Consider the following 22,004-nt stretch of genomic DNA (forward strand, 5'->3'; position numbering starts at 1 on the left):
AACTTTTATGATTTTATTTTGAAAATCAGGCTGATGTGTAAGGAAACTAAGGCCCTTTACTTTCTTTCTTTTTTTTTTTGGCCCTCTACTTTCTATTTCAAATCTTTAATTATAAGCATTATACATTTGAAAGGCATCTTAAATTAGGTATTATCTTAGCCCTACCTTTATTTACTTTCACATAATTATCCTGATGAAAGATATAATTATGGCATTATACAAAATTACTAACCTATTTTTAAAAATTTTTCCTAAGTGATAAACACATTACATATGGATTAAGGCAATAAATCTCCAACTAAAATAGCTAGGATTTAATTGAAAAGTGGAAACTAGAATTCCTAGTTCTTGGTTAAAAAAAAAAACCAACCTTATGAAAAACAGTATTTGGGGGAAATGCTTTATGAATAAATTTCAAGATATAATTATAATTTTCTAGTTACATAAAAATGTTTATTTTAATGCCCAATTTTAGAGAAGAAAAACTGAGAAACATGTCTTTTAACACCATGGAAAAAAAGCAAAAGGCTCTCTTTGCTTGAATTTTTCATTTTGTATTACTGTGGAGTGTCATGGAGACAGAATCACAATGTGACATTTTTATCCTCATCTTTGATGTCTGCAGCATAAAATTATTACTCTTAGAGCAGTGAGAAGGAGTCTCTATTTAGAAAACAATGAGGCTTATTATGTAATAACTGGAAGGAGAAATCATCCTCTGTAACTAGCAGAGTAGCTCCCAATCCTCTAAAGGAATGGTAAAAGAAGATGGCCAGGACATAACACTTCCAAACTTAATTTTAAACAATGACCCAAATTATCATAAAATAATTAATCATGTTTCACTCAAGTGATAATAGATATAAATATCAATTGACTAGGAACAATGAATATGTAGGCCCATGGGATATTACTATCCAATGTTATCAAGATGTTATCAATTTGGCACCTCCCCTCTATTTGAAGGGTATATTTTAAATGCTCAGTTGGTTTGGCTTTAATTAGTCATCCTGATGGGTATTCATACCCAATCTTTACCACATGTCTATAGAGGCAAGAGGAAGAGATAATATAGACAAGCTAAAAAAAAAAGCATTTAAATTTGAATTAAAATTATTTGATAGTGTTTTAATGCACTAAAAAAGTTTCTCATTAAAAAGGAGAGTTTTACATAAGCCAAAGATTTAGAAGGAAGTCACTATATTGGTAGGGAAGGGCCGCTGAAGTGGAGAAGCTAGTAAAATCTTTACCAAGTAGGAAAGACTGAGTTAGGTATCAAAGTGCATATCTTTTTTTTTTTTTTAAGTTCTAGGTTGATATGGAGAAGCACTGCAACATTAAAGGCAAGAAACAGTTCATTAGGGAAAATTAAAACAGGCTGGTATGGCTACTATGCCAGGGGCTGCACTTGGGCTTTGAGAATTGATTACTTAATGCTCTTCTTCAAAGAGCAGACAACTCAGACCCATATAGAGAGTTAATTAAAGATGTAGTCAGGGTACCACATTATACCTATAGTCAACAATAATATATCATACAATTAAAAACTGTTTAAGAGGATAGATCTCAAGTTTTTTTTTTTTTTTAAGGATTTTATTTTACTTATGAGAGAGAGCAAGCAGGGAGAGGCACAGAGGGAGAGGGAGAAAGAATCTGAAGCAGGACTCTGTGCTGAGCACAGAAGCCCAACATGGGGCTTGATCTCAGAACCCTGAGATCATGACCTGAGCCGAAACTGAGATGGTTGCTCAAATGACTGAGCGACCCAGGCACCCCTCATGTTAAGTGTTCTTATTACAATTAAAAAAGAGAGAGATGTAGTCAGATATTTAGCAGACATATGTAGCTGATATACTGTTATATTTAGTAGATGCATTACTTTCCACATATTTGTTTTTCATTCAACAAACATTTACTAAACACCTACTGTGTGCTAGAGCCTGTGTTAGGTGCTGTGGATACATTATTAAACAAGAATATGATACAATTGCTGCCACCAGCTTACAGTAGAAACATCAAGGAAAGAAAATATTACAATAGGGATCCCTGGGTGGCTCAGCGGTTTAGCGCCTGCCTTTGGCCCAGGGCACGATCCTGGAGTCCCGGGATCGAGTCCCACGTCAGGCTCCCGGCATGGAGCCTGCTTCTCTCTCTGCCTGTGTCTCTGCCTCTCTCTCTCTCTATCATAAATAAATAAATAAATCTTAAAAAAAAGAAAATATTACAATAATATTTATAAGTGTGAAAATAGAGATTATTTACAAGGCACTCTAGGAGTATAGAAGTAGGCTACCCAACCTGGTTTTGGAAAATCAGGAGAGATATTTTAGAGGAAGTGACATCTACCTGAAGGAAGAATAAGAATGATCTGGCAAGAATACTTGGAAGAAAAGGGAGAATATTTTTGGCATTTACAAAAGAGCTGGATGTGACAAAAAGGGCCACTGTGGGGACTGCATGTACAAGAGTCAGGCTGCAAGTTGGAGTTCAGGCAAGAGATGGGCTAGAGAGGTTGCCAGAGGCCAGATATAAGGGTATGTATTTTGATAAAAAGCACTGGACTAGATTAAAAATTTACTTAAAAGTACCTCTATAAATATTCACTGAATGAAATAATAGAAATCTACCATTAATTTGGCTCTCACATAATTAGTCCTTGAAACTTCAATTGACTCAGCATGTACATTATATTGAAATAACAAACATTTCATCCCAGGTCAGGATATTAAAAAATCTGACCCAATTTCTCCCACTTCTCTCTAAGGGACTCTTACACATGCCCCACTCCCACCCCCATACAAGGCACCAAAGTAAATTTCATCCCAATTTTTAAAGCAAAGATGAGGGAATTATTTTAGTGGGAAGGAATTATTCCCTTTTATACAAACAAGTCACTTGAGTGTTGCTAATCATTTAATAAAAAATAGTCTGAAGGCACAATAATTTTGTCTTATGTGATGGTGTTAAGGCTTTTTTCAGGATAATTTTCTATATCATTTACTAAGATGAATGACCATTTTACTCTTTTCTTGTCATATGTTTTCTAAGATTCATGGTATACCATGCTTAGGCATATAAGTATATTTTTTTAAAATGTTGAAAAAAGGTTTTATTAAAACAGAAAACAAAAAGCATAATTATTTAAATATTATACAAAACATCATTTTAATCTGCATGTTTTCTAAATTTAAAATAAACATTCTGCTTTTCAAATGAAGCAATTACTTTTTCAGATCATAACTATTCAATAATTACCATTTTTAAATTTTTGAATATTTACTGCAAAGCAATGTGGTATCAACTTTTCTGATTAGAAAATAGATGCTTGTGGGAAAAATGGAAGCAATTTTATTTAAAAAAATATGCAGATGCATCCTATAATAAAAAATACATTTAATGATCATATAATTAGATGGGAGGAGTAACTGGGTATGATAAGATGAATGGATCACAGCTTTTACTGCATTAGTTAAAATTTAACACAAAATTAAGGCTGCCTACCATTGGAGTTACTGTATAAGTTAGATTTTTTTCATTTTATTGTTTTGAAATAAAGAATATGCATAGTTTACTAACTGATAGCACTCCCTTTTCTTCAGAAGTATATGTCATTAAAGTATATTATGCAGCTCATAAAGTTGAAATTATAAACTTGAAATTAAAAATATGGAAATCTGTAAATTTACTTTGACATTTTTTTCAGGATATTTATTTTAGATGATGTTACTGAAATCTCATGTGACTCACTTATAACCATCATATTAGTTGAAACAAAAATACTAGAAAATAAAAATTAAAGATTAAATTTGTTAGAAATAATTTATATTGCACTGAAAAATATGAGTGTTTCACCTACTATATTGACTAAATAATTTTGTGATACTAGGAATCTAATTTACATAAATTTCCAAATAAAGTTGATGGTTATTTGACATCGGTTACTTTAGAAAGGCTCTGTGCAGAACACATTAATGATTATACTACTGTTTCATAAGATTATAGAAAAAATTTTTATTAGAAGGAATCTTTCCAAGGGAATAATATACTTTAATTAACTACTAAAGGATAATTAAGAATAAACTTAAGTGACTGTTCTGATAAACTAACATGGGCCAAACTTTCCAGGCCATCTAATTATCTTTAGGTGGAATCACATTTCAACAATCCAGGCCAGGTTAAAAAAGATACCATTTTATCACAACTTCTATATGTGGTCTTTGAAAAACTATTTTAATATCCAAATGCCTTTGTTTAAATCTTCTCAATCTTGTCCTTTACAATTTAAATCTCATATTCATTTGGTTCTCCATGTTGGCTGTTAAAAGTAGCCTTATGATTAAACCCTCTATATACATTCTTGAAAATCATTTCAGATTTTTCATTTAAGATATTAACAGTAAGTCCTTTAACATCTCCTTGCCCATCATCTCAAAATATTTGATAATGTCTGATTCCAAAGGAAGAAGTTTCACAAAAAAATATAAGGCAGTAAATGAGTTTATTTTAAAATCTACATAAGGAATATTTATTAAAAAATCAACATTTTCCTGCTGCAGTGTTCAATTTATTATTCTTTTCAAATCTATTTTTAACTTTGAAATACATTTGAAACTTATTTTGAAAAATATTTTTATTAATGAGATAAACCTTCTTAAAAACTTTTTTTTGTAATATAAAAATTTACAGAGATGGTTCAAGAACTGGTAAATTATGGTAGGAATCAAAATACTACTAGAAAATCTTTGATTTTTGACAATTGTGGTATATAGATAAAAGAACATTTTAGAAAGCAGAAATATTTTCTTAGATGACTATAATTTTTAACTTCATAGTGAAGCTAACCTATAGGTAGTACTTGTAATGGAGGAAAATGTTCACCAAACATTTTTGGGTAAAAAAAGATATTTGTAATATAAAAGCAATCCCAGTGAAAATTGGAGAAATTAGAAAAGAGAAATCTCTCCCTTCTACTACAGGCATAGTTTAAGTCTTATTTCACAAATAAAAGGACCCTCCCTAGCATATGGAGTAGTTGCCATGTCCTCCCAGGGATGGTCTGTAGCTATGTTCACCTCAGGCTCATCAAGAAGAGGTGAACTGTCAAATATAATTTCAGTCATAGGGTGGTTTGGTTGAGACAGATTAGTGGTATGCAATCATGATAGATAGTTTATCCTAGTTCCAAAATGCCGCTTGGGAAATCTTGAACTCAAATGAACAGAGACTCAGTCATTATTAGTGTCAAAAAGGTATACAGAGACAAAATTTGGTTGGCAGCACGAAAGATGAATCAAAGCAAAAAAAGTGACCAATTGCATGTTCAAAATCGAAATTGAGAAGCATATTACAGTTTGGAAACACTTTAAATACCAGAAAAGTCACACATTACCAGTTGTTCATGTTTAATATTTAAAACATGTTCTTCTAAAGTAATATATTTTTAGAAAGACAATACAAATTGCCATGTGTTATCATATTTCAAAATCTTTATTCTCAGTGTGATGCTGAATTAGAGTCCCCTCTTATATATAGGATTAAGACAGTGAGATACTTTAAGAAATTTTATGTAATTTTTACTCCTTTCCTTCAGTTGAAAATTCCAAGAAATAGACTTTTTAAAAGAAAAATTGGTTTTGGGGAAATATATTAACATTTAAGTGTTACATAATTTGATGACTTCCTTAGGAAGAAATCAGGATATAGAAAGGGTATAAACTTAGAATGTGGAAGAACTTAGAACTAAAGAACCTTCCAAATAGTTTCTAAACACTGGAAAATACACATTTATAAATTATAAAATACATTATTCTATTAGCAAACACAAACTTTAGTATCTTTAAATCAACCCCCCCCAAACCAACTGAATATCCACAAAAAGAATGTCCTCAAGTGTCACTGCCTGAAGTGATATGCTCTGACAAATCTAACAGCTCTTTCTGTGTCATTCCTAATGCACTTGTCACTCAGTATTATCCATCCTCATTAATGACAATGGGAAAGTTTATCTTGGGAACACGTTTTAAATCATCTACTCTTTACAATGGGACCATGAAATCTCTTACAAAACATGAGGCGGGAACTACTCTGACAACAAAACCCCTTCCTGGCAGCTTTATTCTTAATTCCTGTTCAAGGAGTAATCTGTTTATTATAAAATCATACAGAACAATATATTAAACAGAATTTGAAACAAGAATAGCTAGTGTGATTTTCAAGCTTACAAGTATTTTTACAACATTTTTATTAGGCTGAAAACACTAACTTGAGTCCTTTTTGTGTGGTTTCATGCAATCTTCTTTTCTATTCTACATTATAAACACCTTTGAAAAGGATTGGTTTTATCTAATTTTAAAACAATTTACAAGTGCCAAAGACATTAATCCTTATATAATTATTTAAAAAATAATAATATGCATTAAGGAAAAGCAATTCTGTGTTCATGTTTAAATTTCCTAACTAAAATGGCAAAAGATTTCAGCTCAAGTTTCATAGAGCTTAAAAATATTCTGACCAATCCCCAAACTACTTTTAATAATATGTTTATATTTTAAGTTTTAATGTGGTCTTATTTCCTTGCCTAAAAAATTCCTACAGTTAAAAAAAATGAAGTGAAAAATAAGCAAGACTTCTTGATCCATCGTGGCCACTTAAACCTTCTGTTTTAATTTGGCTATCAATTACATACACTAGGTAGTGTGGATAATGAGCAGCTAATCTTTCTTTGGTATACTTCTGCTGCTAAAATCAAAACCTGATAGACGTATATCCTTATGCTTCTAATTACTCAATCATCAAAAGTTTCATGCTACATTTTGATTAATTTACTTATGGCAAAATAATCTTAAATAGATTACAATAAATTTGAAAAGTCATACTTACTTTTCTCACTTTTAATCTGAAGTTCACTTGTGAATTCAAACATGCTAAAGACAAAAATATTGATTTCTAATACTTAAATTGTATGCACTTGTAATTCATGAAGCCTTTTTTATCTCAGAACTCAAGATTATTACTTCAGTATTTCTAATTAACACCTATATTAAAGAAAAAGAAAAAAGGTTCCATTAAAGGGTGTTTCAAAGTTTATGTGGGCTTCGTGCTTAAGTTTCTAAGTTAAATGTACAATAAATAGCATAAGATGGTTAATTTAATTTATAATGTTTTATAAAAGAAATACAAAATCTAAGGAAAATAAGAAGATATACATATAAATTATAATTGTTTCTCATATACTAGGTGTTTATTAGGAATTCAGTTATAATACATAAAATACCAATTAATGTGTGGCTTCCGAAAGCAGAATTAGTACTAATGTAATGGGGGGAAGTTGCTTTAGCATCTGGAAGAATTTTCTAGCAACTGTAGTTGATAGAGACTGAAATGGGGTGCCTCTAAGAAAGTGGGTTCTTCATGAATACACAGAGGCTGAGTGAGAAAAATATGTGCATATGATACGAAAGTGGCTTTGAAGCATTGTAAGTTCCCTTCTCTTCTGATTTTTTGAATTTTAAGAAATGTAGGTATTTTCTCAAAGAAACACACCAGCATTATTAATTCAGAAAGTGTAAACTACACATCAAATGATTATATGGGTTTATTATTACTCAAAGCTTAATTTTAAGACTATCGATCATATCCTGCAATTGACAATTCTTTCAGTAAATTTTCTTTAAAGTATGCAGTCTTCTAAAGTAGTGGGTGTTATTTATTGCAAAGTTTCTCTGTAAATGACCAGAAAGTAAATATTTTTTGGTCTTGCGTGCCATAAAATGTCAACTTAGTGATGCAGAGTGAAAGCAGCCATAGACAATTTATAAACAAATAGGCCTGGCTGTGTTCCAATCAAAATTTATTTAAAAAAAAAAAAAAACAACAAAACAAAAAAACACAGTGAGGCTGGATTTGGCCCACAGGTCATAGTTTGTGAACTTCATGCTTTAAAGCATCAGGGGCAAAGTTGGTTTAATATTGTCTTTTACTTACCTATTTTTACATGAACCAAGCCAAAAGACTCTTTCCAATAAAATGATGGGAATGTTACAATGTTTGAATGTTAAAGCAACAAAACGGCTCATATTTATGGCACTATGAAAAGTAGACCACAATTTCCAAAATATCTTTACATGTACTCTTTCTGTTTCTTGACTAAATTACACATTAAGTCAATAGGATCCATGAAGGAAATGCATTCAGCTATAAATTATGCACTGTAAAGCTTTTCTTCTGATTATAATCGTCCTTACATTTCTATCTGGGCCAGGATGGTTTCCCAGGAGGAAATTCTTAAGAAGCCAAACTAAAAGAATTAGATTGGGACTTGTCAGCTCCATGTGCACAAAGAGGTCAGTGGGATGATTCTGCAATAATGATAGTTCTGATGCTTTGTTAGTGTGGAAGTGGTATTAGTTGCTTTATTACCAATGTGCACTTAAATATGAACTTAACCAAAATGTTGTATTTAAATTCCACTGTACATAATCATTTCATGCTTGACTCCTGAGTTTCATAAATCCTTTTCTGTTAAAAGCCACAGAACCATAAGGCAATAAAATCCACTCTACTGGCCCGAGAAGACTAGGCATATTAACAGGCAATTACTGGGTCAAAGGGGATTAGAAGGTATAGGTAACTTTAAACCTAAGAATCACATCTGATTCTTGTCAGCTGTGGGGGACTTTTACAGATTTGGAAAATTTATGATAAAATCTTTTAAGATAAAGCATTCAAAATAATTTTCAAATGGCAAAAAAAATGACAGGAAATAGTGATTCAAACAATACCAAGTACTTTTTGGTAACTAAAAGTTATATATTTCTTCATTTTCTATCTGATATTTTTGAAGAGTACAGCTTGACTTCATTTCAGCAATAACAGTTCATTATATTGTTAGCTGATTTTGAAATAATTTTTTGTTGATACACAATATCCTATTACTTTCAGGTATATATCATAGTGATTTGATATTTTTATACATTGTAAAATGGTCTCCATGATAAGTCGAGTTACTATCTGTCACCATACAAAGTTATTATGATATTAGTGACTATGTTCCTATGCTGTACATTACATCCTCGTGACTACTTTTTATAACTGGAAGTCTGTACCTCTTAATTCCCTTCACCTATTTCTCCTGCTCCCCCAACCTTCCCCTCTCTGATAACCAAGAGTTTGTTTCTTGTATCTATGAGCGTGTTTTTGTTTTGTTTGTTCATTTTGTTTTTCTGGTTCCACATATGAGTGAAATCATATGGTATCTGACTTTCTTCCACTTGTTTCACTTAACATAATACTTTATAGGTTCATCCATGTTGTTGCAAATAGATCAGTTGCTATTTTTGAAGGTTACTTTACTTATTCAAAATCTTCGAAGAATGCTAACCATTTATGAAAACTGTATTAGCATTATCAGACTATTCCATATAGTCATATAGTTTCATATATCTGAAAGGGTGAGGGTTTTTTTTTTTTTAAGATTTTATTTACTTAAGCATGAGAGACATAGAGGCAGCGACACAGGCAGAGGGAGAAGCAGGCTCCATGCAGGGAGCCCGACGTGGGACTCGATCCCAGGACTCTAGGATCACACCCCGGGTTGAAGGCAGCGCTAAACCGCTGAGCCACCCGGGCTGCCCTGAAATGGTGAGATTTTATACTCATACTAATATGTTTGAGCACTGTCAAGAGGACATTCATTCATTCATTCATTCATTATGTTTTGAGCACCTACATGATCAGGCACTGAACTAGGAAGAGGGGAAATGTTGATGAGTAAAACAGACATGAATTTAAAGTATTTCTGCACCTAAATGAACTGCATTTTCTCAAAGCTTCAATATTTTATAAAAGAGGCTTAAGAATGATCATGATATTTTCACTGTGCTAAAGAAATATGGTAGTAAAGCCAAACAACACATTGAAGAGTAGATGGACTTTCAAGAGCTAAACAACAAGCAGATTTATCTGATTTAAGTAATCAGATATTGTCTGCTTACATCATGATTGGCCTTAATGACTAGCCTTGGTATTTTTCTATAAAAATAAGTCCTACAAGTTTTTGAAGGGTAATTTATCATTATTCATTTGATTTGTTTAATTACTTTTGTTAGACCCGGATTTGATTTGACATTGGCTACAAATTTAAAGTTTTTGATAATACAAAGCAACACCCAAAGTAATTAGAGGTATATAGGTGTCTGTCTGGCCAAATTCAGAGGGAAGAATCTAGAAAGTGCCGGATAAATTTATTTCAGTAGTATATATTTACTAATTTGATTTTGAGAGCAAAAAAAATGACTTAACCTCGTGTGTGTGTGTGTGTTTGTGTGTATAACAAAATCTAAATGCATTAAAATTACTATAAGGTACAAAATATTTTATTTTCATCATTAGTTTTACTTTTACCCTAAAATCTTGATTTACTGAAAAATCAGGTGAGTGAATTCATTCAGCACAGACCATTACTAATACTTTATCTGCACCACCATTTGTTTCCCTCAGAGCATTGGAAAGGCTATGAAAAATAATGAAAATAAATCGCTGTCAAGTTTGATTACTTTTTCATACCTATCCCTTACAAATTTTGAACTTCAATACAGAAAAAATGGGAGTATATATATATCTTAGCCATTTTGAAACATGCTAGTTTTATGATAAAGAAAATTTGATGGTTCCATTGTGCTAAATTTCCCTATATCTGGACATGATCCATATATTTAAACAACTGTATATATTTGTATATTAGCAGTTTTCCTTAAAAACTGTAGGTATATATTTTAATAATTTTCTATAGTACTGGTACATTTGGTTTTAGTCAACATTTTAGCAACTTGTTTGTAAAAATACTAACAAACTAGTATTGTGTTAGTTTTTCCCTTTGACCACTGAATACAAGATAAGTTGACCCATTTATTTACAGACTCAACAAGGGCAATCCATTTCATGCTATAGCACTGACCCTTAACAAAGATCTTGTAAATGAGTAGCCTATTACAATATGTACAAGTGACCTTTAATTGCACCAAGAGGCTTTTTGTTACAAGAGTTTTCAATGCTACACCATAGCTATAGTATAAGTTGGTAAAATATTTCTTAGGTTGTTGAGCAGATATATCAACAACCTCTTCCTATCAAAATATATATACAAAAAAGGCATTTAACTAAGTCTACATTATAATAATGCCTTTTAAATGACTATTGATCAGAAGCACAAGCTGTTTTCCCAATCATGGAAGAATTAAATATTTAGAACTAGCACAAACAATTCATTAAATCATTAAAAATGTAAAAAATACAACTTTTTAATAAAATAGTATTTGGAAATAAAAATAGTTATTTTCTACTGAGTAAAGGCTCCACTTTATAACTGAAGATTTTAATCTTAGTAAAAGACACCTCTTCTCTCTTTATTAAATAACTATACAATTGGAACTTTTACAACTTCGAAGTGTTTAGGGAAGAATCACATATCCAACAAAACATACTCAAATCCTCAAATACATTCCAAAAGTCATTTATATTAAGTAAAGGTATTTAAAGCAAAATTTCAATAAAGTATAGGATCAGATATTTCAACTGATTTACTCAGACATTTCTGAATGAGTACAATATATTTTTGACAGTCTTAACAAAAAAATGAAATCAAATACTCAAATTTCATTAAACCATTCATATTAAGTATCTTATTTCTGGAAGGCTCATGCCAAAATGATTTAGTCTGATTCTCTTCAACAATGGTGGGTTGACTTGACAGCACCTGACAAAACAGTTCAGTGAACTTCACTATACCAGATACAAAGAACCTGAATCGGCTACTCTATGAAATGTCCACTGTGGTGTGGAGTTATGACAGTAATAACTCTGATGAAACTTTAATTTCTACTTAAATAAGAGAACTGCTTTACTAGTTTTGTGGCTAAAGGAACTTCCATTACACCTCCGTTTCTCTTAGTCTCTTAAAAGTTCTACCTTTTAAAAGCTTAGTAACTTATATTTAATCTCATTGTTCCTTAATGAGGAATATTTCTTACAGTAAACTGTAGGAAACTTTTTTTTAGTAACACTGATCAATAAAAAAGAAAATACTTTGCGCTCATAAGATTAATTGCTTAATTTTGCTTAAAGATAGTAGCTGAAGGATTTCCAATAAATAAAACATTTGCAGCAGATAAAGAAATAGATATTAATATGAATGGATTAAACCTTCATTAGAACAAGTTATGATAAAAAAGGATGCAAAAATAGGAAATTTGAAAAAACTGAATTTGGTATCTTACTACCTTATAAACTGTATATACCTTAATTATCTAGCGACATAAATTTTGATGCTTCAAAGATAATATTATAAAATAATTTAGGAAAATATAACAACATGGTAATTATGAGTAAATTAATATTTGCAAAAATACCTGAATGTAGAATGTAAGTGAATACAATAATAATACACTGTAGTTAAATTTTGATACTTTTGAACCATATCAAAAGAGTGGACCTAACCAAGGGAACCATGGTTCTTTGTATAGAATATTTTCCCCACATTACATGGTTAAGATCTAGAATTCCTACAGAAGTGGTTAGTGTCTTAGGGAGTGGCTTTATAGTTTTTGCAAATTAACTCTTCTATTAAGAAATACCTACCAAATACCAGAAATTAGTAAAAAAATAAGGAAAGAACAATCTCGCAGTCCTAATGTTACATAAGGGAGAAGCCATGATTAATCCAATCTGAATTTTATAAGGTATTTTATAAAAATAGAGTAGAAAAAAAATAAAAATAGAGTAGAACTGCTTACTAGGAACACAATAATTTTTAACATGAATATTAACAGATTATTTATCAATGTATGTATATTTTTGAGGTTTATTCCTTTTTATGTCTCAGGGCGGAGGCTTTCTGGCTCATGCACTGAAGATGAGATTGCAATACATCTTGTGACATGGTGAGTGGTTGCTGGTTAAGAGCCCAGGCTTTGGTCTAAGTGTCATTTTTGTCAGTTAGTAACTTTGGATAAGTTAGGTTACTTGATCTCTTTGAACCTTAAGTTTCCTCATTTATAAAATGTAGATAATAATGGTATCCAGTAGTTGTGAGAGCTCACAGGTTATAGCTATAAAGCACTTGCAATAGTCCTAGGCCCCTGTTAAACACTCAATAAAACTTTTTATTTTTAAATCAATAATAATTAACAGAGCTCCTGAGCGTGTTAACTTTCCAGTATAATTCTGTACATGGAGTTAAAAGATCTGGATTTAATCCTAGCTCTATGACTTTGGGAAGGTTATATAATTCCTCCTATTCTCTTACATTAAAATGTGTGTAATAATGCCTATGGCAAGGGTTTCTATATCAAATAAGAATTAAATATGGTAGTGTATGTGGAAGCACTCAACACAATACCAGAATGAATGAGATACCCAATACGTTTTTAAATACACTTATTGTAGACATGAGTTACTCTAAAAATAGTACTTTGCAATTTAACAAATATTCATGGAACACCTACAATGTATGCTTGGGATTTCACCACACACAAAAAAGACAGACTATGTCCTAAATCTTGTGAAGCTTACAGCAAGTCAGGCTGAATAATGTTGAAAAATAACAAACAAATTTACTGATAAGCAACTGCAGTAATATGTGTTACAATGAGAATTAAAATCAGGTACATGATAGTAGATAATAGAATGAATACTTCAGATGCGTCAGTCAGGGAAGACCTAAGGAGGCTGAGATGTTTAACCTGCAGTTCAATGACAAGAAAAAGCCATGAAAGGATGGAGGGATGAACATTCTGGACATTTGCTGCGCAAAGACCTTGTGGAAGGACTAAAGATATTTTGGGAACAAAAATATTCCCAAAGCTGCCTATAGTAATCACAAAAGTTCATGGATACCATATTTACTAAGCTCTATAATATGTTATTACTCTTCTAGGCACCTTGGAGTTTACATTTGTAAAATATTATGTTCTCAACTTCTAGCTGATGAAATGGGATAGCCATGATTTGTCATCATTTTTTGTTTTCTGTTTTTCTATCTTTTTCAGACACCATAAATAGCACATTGTGGGAGGAAGTGGTTTAGGGAATACCAAATAAAATGGGTGAGTTCTGCAATAGCAGTTATACAAATGCTTTAAGAAAATCCTTGAAGTACTGCAATATAATTTTCCTGGAGTCAAACCATAGAATACATACAGAAATACTTGTATCTGCAAAATTCAGGAAAGAGGAGAAGAGATATTTTTTTCCTCTTTGTATCCTTAGATGATGCCGAATCTGTACCACCCTGGTCTCAAAAGTGAGACTGCTGTACTACAGGTACCACTGAATCTTTAACACACTTGCATTCTGAAAACTACTTGGCAAGATTCTAAATATTAGATTTTTACTTGTGCCACCATCTTGCTATTCAAATATATGCCTTCTTTATATTCCTGACTAAAATGCAGTATTAATTAGTATGAAGATTAGCACAATATGAAATATTAGACTCTAATTCAATTTATAAAATGACTATTTTTATATAAAAATTATTCACAGTCATGGTGTCATAATTTAAAATACTTCTCAAAGAAACAGGATTCATTTGATATAACAAAGTCTAAATTTAGTATCTCATGTGTTGATGACCATACAGAAACTTTAATAGCCAAACATGAATTTATTCTTCCTTGCCAAATGAAGCAATGATGTTCTGCTAGCCCAACTCACAGGAAGCATGTGAAATGAACACAAAAGCAAACAGGCCTTATGCTGCCTAAGGGAAAGTCAGCAAGATGGCAGCTTCAATCATTCGGAATAATACTAAAGCAGCCTTAGGCTTTTCTCAGAATGGAAACATGTCACTATTACTGCAATATTCCAACAAATCAGAATGCAGAGAAAAGAACACTTATGCAATCACATCCTGGAAGGGCACTTTACTCAACATTTAAGTGGAAAATAATTATAAAGAAATTTCAGAAAAATTGTCAGAGAACATAAATGACTCAGGGAAAAATGTTTTTTTTTTCTTTTAATGTGCTTAATAGATTTTTAAAAAGCTTACCACTTAGAAAGAATTTCCTTTTACATTCTCCTTAAGGAATTATTAATGTAAACACTAATTTTTATGAAATGGTAAGTAAAAAGTTTGGGATTCAGGCTGCCAGTAAGAAATACTCATTTTTCCCCTGATACAGTACTACTGCTTTGGAAGTTTGATCAAAGAGGATAAACTTTCCTAATATTTATATAGGAAGTTAAAAAATACTTCAAATATTTTGGGAACTTACCTAATCAGTATACTTTTAGCATGTGTCTAGTCATGTAGCCATCTTTGGTCAATCATCAAAAAATCAAAGGCAAATTGGCATGACTCAACCCTAACTTTAATACCGCATGATTGTGTCGTGTAAGCTTGTTTTGTGTGAGAGCTGCTGTGGTTTTAGCAGAGAGATTAACAACCGGACCTAAGCTGGCCTCCAAACCTTGCCCTGCTGATGCCTCAAGCTCTTTGAAGTCTGACCATCATACCTGGCAAAACAACAGTGAGAACTAGGATGGTGTCAGATCTAATCAAATTGTTCGCTGCAGCATAGTTAACTATGGGGTTCACTAATTGGCCCAATTGCGGATTATACCTTTTGCTACAGATTCAAGACAATAATTTAGTTAAATGATGTTTTTTTTTCCTTATCTCTTCTAATTAAGATTCCAATGTGGGAAGAAATAGGATTAGACAGTCTCAAAATTGTGTTCCCCTTAAGGTGGTATGCACTTTTGATAGGCTCACTATGACATGTGAAATATGTAAGAGTACAGTATTACCAACTGCTGGAGAGTCAGTGAAACCTCTATGACCCTACTGTATGTCTACCTTATTTGGGAATTAAAATGTAAATATGGGGATGGTAATATAATGAATATATTTAGATGTAAACACATATAAAATGACATTTCCATTGTTAAAGAATGCTAATTTGAATTTACTTTTGACAAATGGTTTGATCTATATGAACAGATACCTACGTTCCACTTTGATTTCCTTTTGCTAACTGCAATACATTTGGGAATTGAATATTTCAATATTTGTGGAGGACAACAGGATCAGAAGAGATACATTAGTGGACTATATGGTCTATCATGCTACAACTTTAATGCTCTTGAGTCAGACATTTAGGTTTCCATTATTTTATTTTAGTGACATAATTTTTCATTGACAAATACGTTAATCAACCCTCCCCTCTACCTCTAAGTTTAGTAAACAGCCACCTTTCTACTTCTCGCTTAAAACTGGAAAATGCTATTGATACAAAATGTAGGGAAGTAAGGAAACCTAGGACCAAAGATATCATGCAACTCTACATTGTCCAACATTGTCATAGTGACTGCAAGAGTTTATGCTTTTCCAATATGTAAGAATTTCAAATAATTCTACTGAATCCTATCAAGTATACTGCAGTACAATATAAAGCTAATTTATACTGATGGCATGTAATATTTTGGTCTTAATACTTAAGAATGAATTTTCGAAGTAAGTACACAATTAATAGTTGTTACTCAGTAAATATTGGTTTATCAATTCTGTGAGAAAAAGTTCTTGATGACTGGAGAGGTACCAGAGTCCTGTATTCTGATTTAGGGGCAAAGTATTAAAGACAATCTTGAGTAAACTCAATTTACTTTCATTTTCTTAACTCTTAATATTCATTTAGTGTGCAAGACCCACATAAATATGATAGTTTATGGTTTTTTTTGTGATAATTACTGTTTTGGGTCCAATTAAAGCTTATGTAAGTACTGTTGATCACTATTTTGAAAATTTGCTGTTATGATACCATCAAACTAAATGAAGTCACATTTCAAATCCTACCAAAATCTTACTCGTTTAGGTATTACAATTACATCATAATTACTAATATAAAGAAAAATATTGGTTAATGATGATCCTAACATTAGAGAAGCAAACATTATAGAAATTGAAAAATAATACATGTCTCAAGTAGTTATTTCATCTTAGAAGTGAAGCTACGTATGTAAGTTAAATTTCTTATGGAACTTAATGGAGAAGCTCCAGTGGAGGTTATATAATATTTATAGCTGCATTATTTGGACAATTTTTCAAACTTCATAATTTATCTATATACATATATTTCAGCAAAGATTTTATACCTGCTAAGTGTATGACTGTTCTTAGATTTGGGATAGATATGAAGATTTAAAAAGATACAATTTTCATGTATTGAGTCTATTATTATATCTTCGTAAAGTCTTTTGGTATAAAATATTCAATTATTATATAGAAAGTATAAATAAGCCAGTAGTGGGCCTGGTACACAATAAAGAGTTATTAATCTTGCTACGATTGATAAAAGGTTATGTGGTAAGGCCAAGGAATAAGTAGCATATCGTGGTTAATCAAATATGCTAGTATGATTTAGAAGGATTACAAAATTTCAAAACTATTTTTTTCCTAACCTGAAGCCAGACTGAATCAGCCTTAAATTTTCTTTTACTTATCCAGAATGCATGCCAGAATTTTAGATTATTACTATAGATATGATTCTGGTATGGTTTTTGTAAGGGGCTAATTTAAAGAGCTTTATGGCTGATGAATACTTGGTATTAGTGAAAATTTACTGTGATTAGATAAATGCTTCCACTTGAATCTGAATAATACCAATACACATTCCAAGAAGAAAGAAATATTCTTTTGCTTTTTCCAGATCACTCAAATTAAAGATTGCTGGTTAAAGCTGCTCTATTTGTTAGAGGCCCTTGGTAGCTGTTAATTAAAAAAAAATCAGTTTTCATATATAAAAATATGATAATTTATGATTTATCATAAAAAGGGTATTTAATAAATCAAAAGAAAGGGTACCCTAAAAATAGAGATGAGGGTATTTTCCTGTTTCTTTTGCTGTTTGTTTACAAACATGCCAACTTTTGAGACCATGTGACTGATAGAAAATTCCAACATGTAACAAATCTACCTGCATGGAATCAGAAAACTTTCTGCTTTACCCGCTAAACCACCTTTGTCTTCTGCAAGTGAAACAGATATTCATTGCCTGCTATATCATAATCTCACACTTTACAGACTAGTAGAGTATACATTTTACTTTTTCTTTTTAGTATCAGTTTAGAAAAAACATTTATTTGTTGTGCATATTAAAACAATGTCACTTTTTCCCCTAATAAAGGAATCCTCTTGTTTTCAATTTCTACAATATATTATCAAAGACTTGCTACCTGTTTGGGTATGTATTTTATAAGGTACAATGCTATATTTAAATCATTTAGTCTTATATGAACCACATGATTTTATCTTGTTATAATTATACCTATATATGCTTCTATTACGTTTGTTTTGTTCCTGAATTCATATTTCTTCTAATCATCACACTGAATTTTATTGCACGAGGAAATAAGTTATTTGGGATGTGTTTCACCTATATTTCTATGTATAAAAAAAGATGAAGGTTATATTTTTATGTAAAAAAAAAGTAAAGGATTTGATCAACTGTATTAAATATTAACTTTTTAAAAACCAATCATCGATTTGTGTTTTGTTTTGCTTATTGCTTCCAAACCACAGGTGATCATTTATAATTGTTCTCTTAGTTTAGAATGTTGGGAATAGAAGAGAGGAAATGGAACAGAAACCTATGTGGTTTATAAAAGATTTCATATCAGTTCCAATGGTAAAGTGCAGTCACTATTAGAACATAAAGTTATTCAAAAAGAGGTCCCACTTGACATTATTTAAGTCTTTTACTTCTACCCCCTCATCCCCAAAATAAGATCCACTGTGTGTGTGTGTGTGTGTGTGTGTATGTGTATGTTGTGTACATGTGTGTGAAAGAGAGGGAGAAAGAATAAATATGATCCATACTACAGTGCTACTTTTTTCCCTGGATGCAATATGATTTTCATGAGGGAATATACTTGCTTAGTTTCTATGATGATAGACATGATACCTTAGACCTGGTTGTCGGAATACTCACTTGGGAGAAAGGTGTTAGAGAAAAAAAACCCCACATTTTTCAATAAAAATGTAAGCTCAACTTAAAAGAAAATGATGAAGCATGCTTTCCTTGTGACACTACCTATAACTTAATCCCTCTAAAATTTTTAAGCAAAATATCGCCTAAAATTGGTGAATAATAATGGTAAGTTTCTCAGTATTCTATCAGAAAAACTGAAACAATGTTTGAATAATTACAGTGTTGGGTTCCATTTCAATAGTTTCTTTTGAGAACTAAAGCAAATTAGCTCAAGAATCAGTATTTCTACACTCTCGATCTTTTGGCTTTAAGTGGCTTTTGAAGGGTGTATCCCCAGATGAGAAACTTCTAACACTCCTGCAGAGATGACCTGCTTGAAGAACTGGCTGCCTGATTAACTATTAACTGCTCTCAATAGGATTAGATAATTAAGGACATTGATGACCATTAATTAGGAGGAGGGCACATTAATTTGTCACTGGATAGGGCCCTTACAATGATTTATAGGTTAGTGCTACTTGCAAATGTGAAGGGAAAGAGAAAAAGAGAGAGAACCATGAAGTTACCTTATCAAGTGGCCAGCTAAAGAGGGCAGAGGGTCAAAAAAGGGCCAAAGTGGTCACTTAAGGGTGAAGTCCCAAACACCAAAGCAGTGCCAAGCCACATTGACCATCATTTGGTGATGAAGTTAAAAATATGCTAATTTATTGGTGGCAATTCTCTCTTTTTATGGTTTCAAGCAGTTAAGACAAGTGGCCTGCTTAAGAGCTTTTCATTTGAAAAGAGATTAAACAAAATGGTTTGTCAAGGCTGTTTGGCTGTTTTATGTCTTTGTTAAAAAAAATTGCACCGACTATACTGATAACTATCACATCACCCAAAAGCCATCTCTCCCTGAGCATTTATTTCCTTAATAAATACATCAACTCTAATTGCTTAATAGTGGTATGTTCATTTGCTCTTTAGCAAGATTAAGTTGAAATAAATCTTTTGTACTACTACTTTCTGTCACTACTGCTTGCACAAAGGTCACAAAAAAAGTTTAAGTTTTGTAGAAAATTTACTTAAAGACATTGGTGTAAATTATACTTTGTTTTGTTCAGCATGGAAAGCGGAAAGGTGATTTCACTAATAGTAAAGAAAACTGCTTTTAGAATGTAGATAAGGATCCTCTTTTCTTAGCCATACACAATTGTGGGTAGCATTCACATTCCACACACAAATAAGCACAGCTCATTAACATTTAATTAAATATGCTTTTGAAAGCCTTGGAAATACGCATGTCATACTTATCATGTAAGTTTGACGCTTTACTTTGAATAGATGTGTAAAACAAAATCATTTTTGCTATACTCTAATGATATGTCATTAAAAGAGGAAAAAATAAGATAGTTGAAGAACATTATTTCATGATACCAAAAGAACTTAAGAATATCAGCAGGAAACATTTTCTAAGAACTGCATTAGTGTAAAAAAACATATATATACATATACACATAGACTATTTAACCTCAAGACCGTCAACTAAAATACAAAAATTCTCTCTTACCTCAATGGTGAATAGCTTCCTTTTTAATTTAAAAGCTAAGTCTTTGACATCGGATACATCATAAATCAAGTTATTAAGCCGAGGAATCTGTCGAATATGAATCAAACCTTGTGAAAAGGAAATTAAAAGAAAAAAATTAAAAACACTGTCTTGGATGCATAAATTAAGAGTCTCACAGCAGAATCCGGTAAATTTACACACAAGCATCCTCCCCTTTTAAAACTGGAGCTTACTACCAGGAGCAATGAAGCAAATGGTGTGATTATACTCAAGTAATCAAGCAGAATAAGATAAACAGAAATCCTTGTGCGAGGAAAACTAATTGCACTTTGGTACAGAAGTACAGATGTAAAGAGGGATCTTAATACTTGTCAAAACTACAGCCGGTTTGTGTGTGATTTTCTCTTGTATTTACAGTAAGCAAATATGGCTATCACCTTGCATGCTGCCCACGGCACCACTGAGTGATCTTTATTTTATTAAATGCACCAGTAAGCAGCCAGCAAAACAAGGCTTATGGGTTACTGATAACCAGTGAAGCACTAATGAAAAGTATTTCATTTTGTACCTTATTAATGACTTGAGCAAACCACTGAAGAAAACTACATTTCAGAGCACACTCTAGGATCAAACATTAACCCCTATGCCATCCCAAGACACTCATTTCTGTGGCATGTTAGACCTTTATGTAGCTGTTATAAGCTTTGTAACAGTGCTAGGTAAACCGCGAGCTTTGGCCTCTTGTCAGTAGAAACACTTGCTAATTTTTTCTGACAAGGGCAGTGGATGGCTTTTGTGCAGCTTAATGCAGTTTCTGACTAAACTCGGGGTCATCTGCCACAGATGAAGACATGGAAGATCCTTCGGTGTATCTCCCTGCCTGACTCAGCCCATATTTAAAAATCATTACCCCAAAGACATTGATCTCTAAACATGGGAGAAGAAAGCAAATCCAAATCTGAACAAATGAGATGCATCTTATTTAAATAACTCCTTCTCTAATAAATAGTTTGGTGTGTGTTTGAATGCTTAATGTATGTATTTGTTTTAGCTTAAAAGGGTAAACCTCTAGGTGCTTAACTTTTGAAATGGTCCCTTCAAAAATAATTCACTGAAACATTTGATTTAATTTATTTAACTTAAAAAATGCAAACTATGTTAAGAAGACAGCTTTTAGATACAGATTAAAAATATCTTTTTAAAAAGATATTTAATTAATTTCTTTGACAGAGAGAAAGAGAGAGCACAAGCAAGGCAAGTGGCAGACAGAAGTAGAGGGAGAAGCAGACCCCCCTTGGAGTAGGTAGCCCAATGCAGGGCTCCGATCCCAGGACCTTAGGATCATGACCTGAGCCAAAGGCAGTGCTTAACTGACTGAGCCACCCAGGCGCCCCCACAGGTTAAAAATATTTTAAACAGAGTTACTTGGTAAAATACATTAGAAATGAGCGCATTAGACTTCCATTTGT

At 32.0% G+C, this 22,004-nt stretch overlaps 1 protein-coding gene across 5 annotated transcripts in view; it reads right to left on the reverse strand.

The window, feature by feature from the left end:
* Positions 1-22,004, reverse strand: part of ELP4 (elongator acetyltransferase complex subunit 4) — a 252,754-nt gene that overhangs the window by 113,474 nt on the left and 117,276 nt on the right. For 4 of the 5 annotated variants that reach the window (XR_008661309.1, XR_008661310.1, XM_055301054.1 and 1 more), the window contains exon 9: positions 20,536-20,642. Coding sequence is in view for 2 of the 5 variants with exons in the window: in XM_055301054.1 (XP_055157029.1) it covers positions 20,536-20,642 (107 nt within the window). In the remaining 3 variants the exon portion in view is untranslated. Of the gene's footprint in view, positions 1-6,879; positions 7,035-20,535; positions 20,643-22,004 lie in introns of all 5 variants that reach the window. The other variant, XR_008661311.1, reaches the window with a different exon arrangement.

Source organism: Nyctereutes procyonoides, unplaced genomic scaffold, assembly GCF_905146905.1.
Source record: "Nyctereutes procyonoides isolate TBG_1078 unplaced genomic scaffold, NYPRO_anot_genome, whole genome shotgun sequence".
Lineage (NCBI taxonomy): Eukaryota > Metazoa > Chordata > Mammalia > Carnivora > Canidae > Nyctereutes > Nyctereutes procyonoides.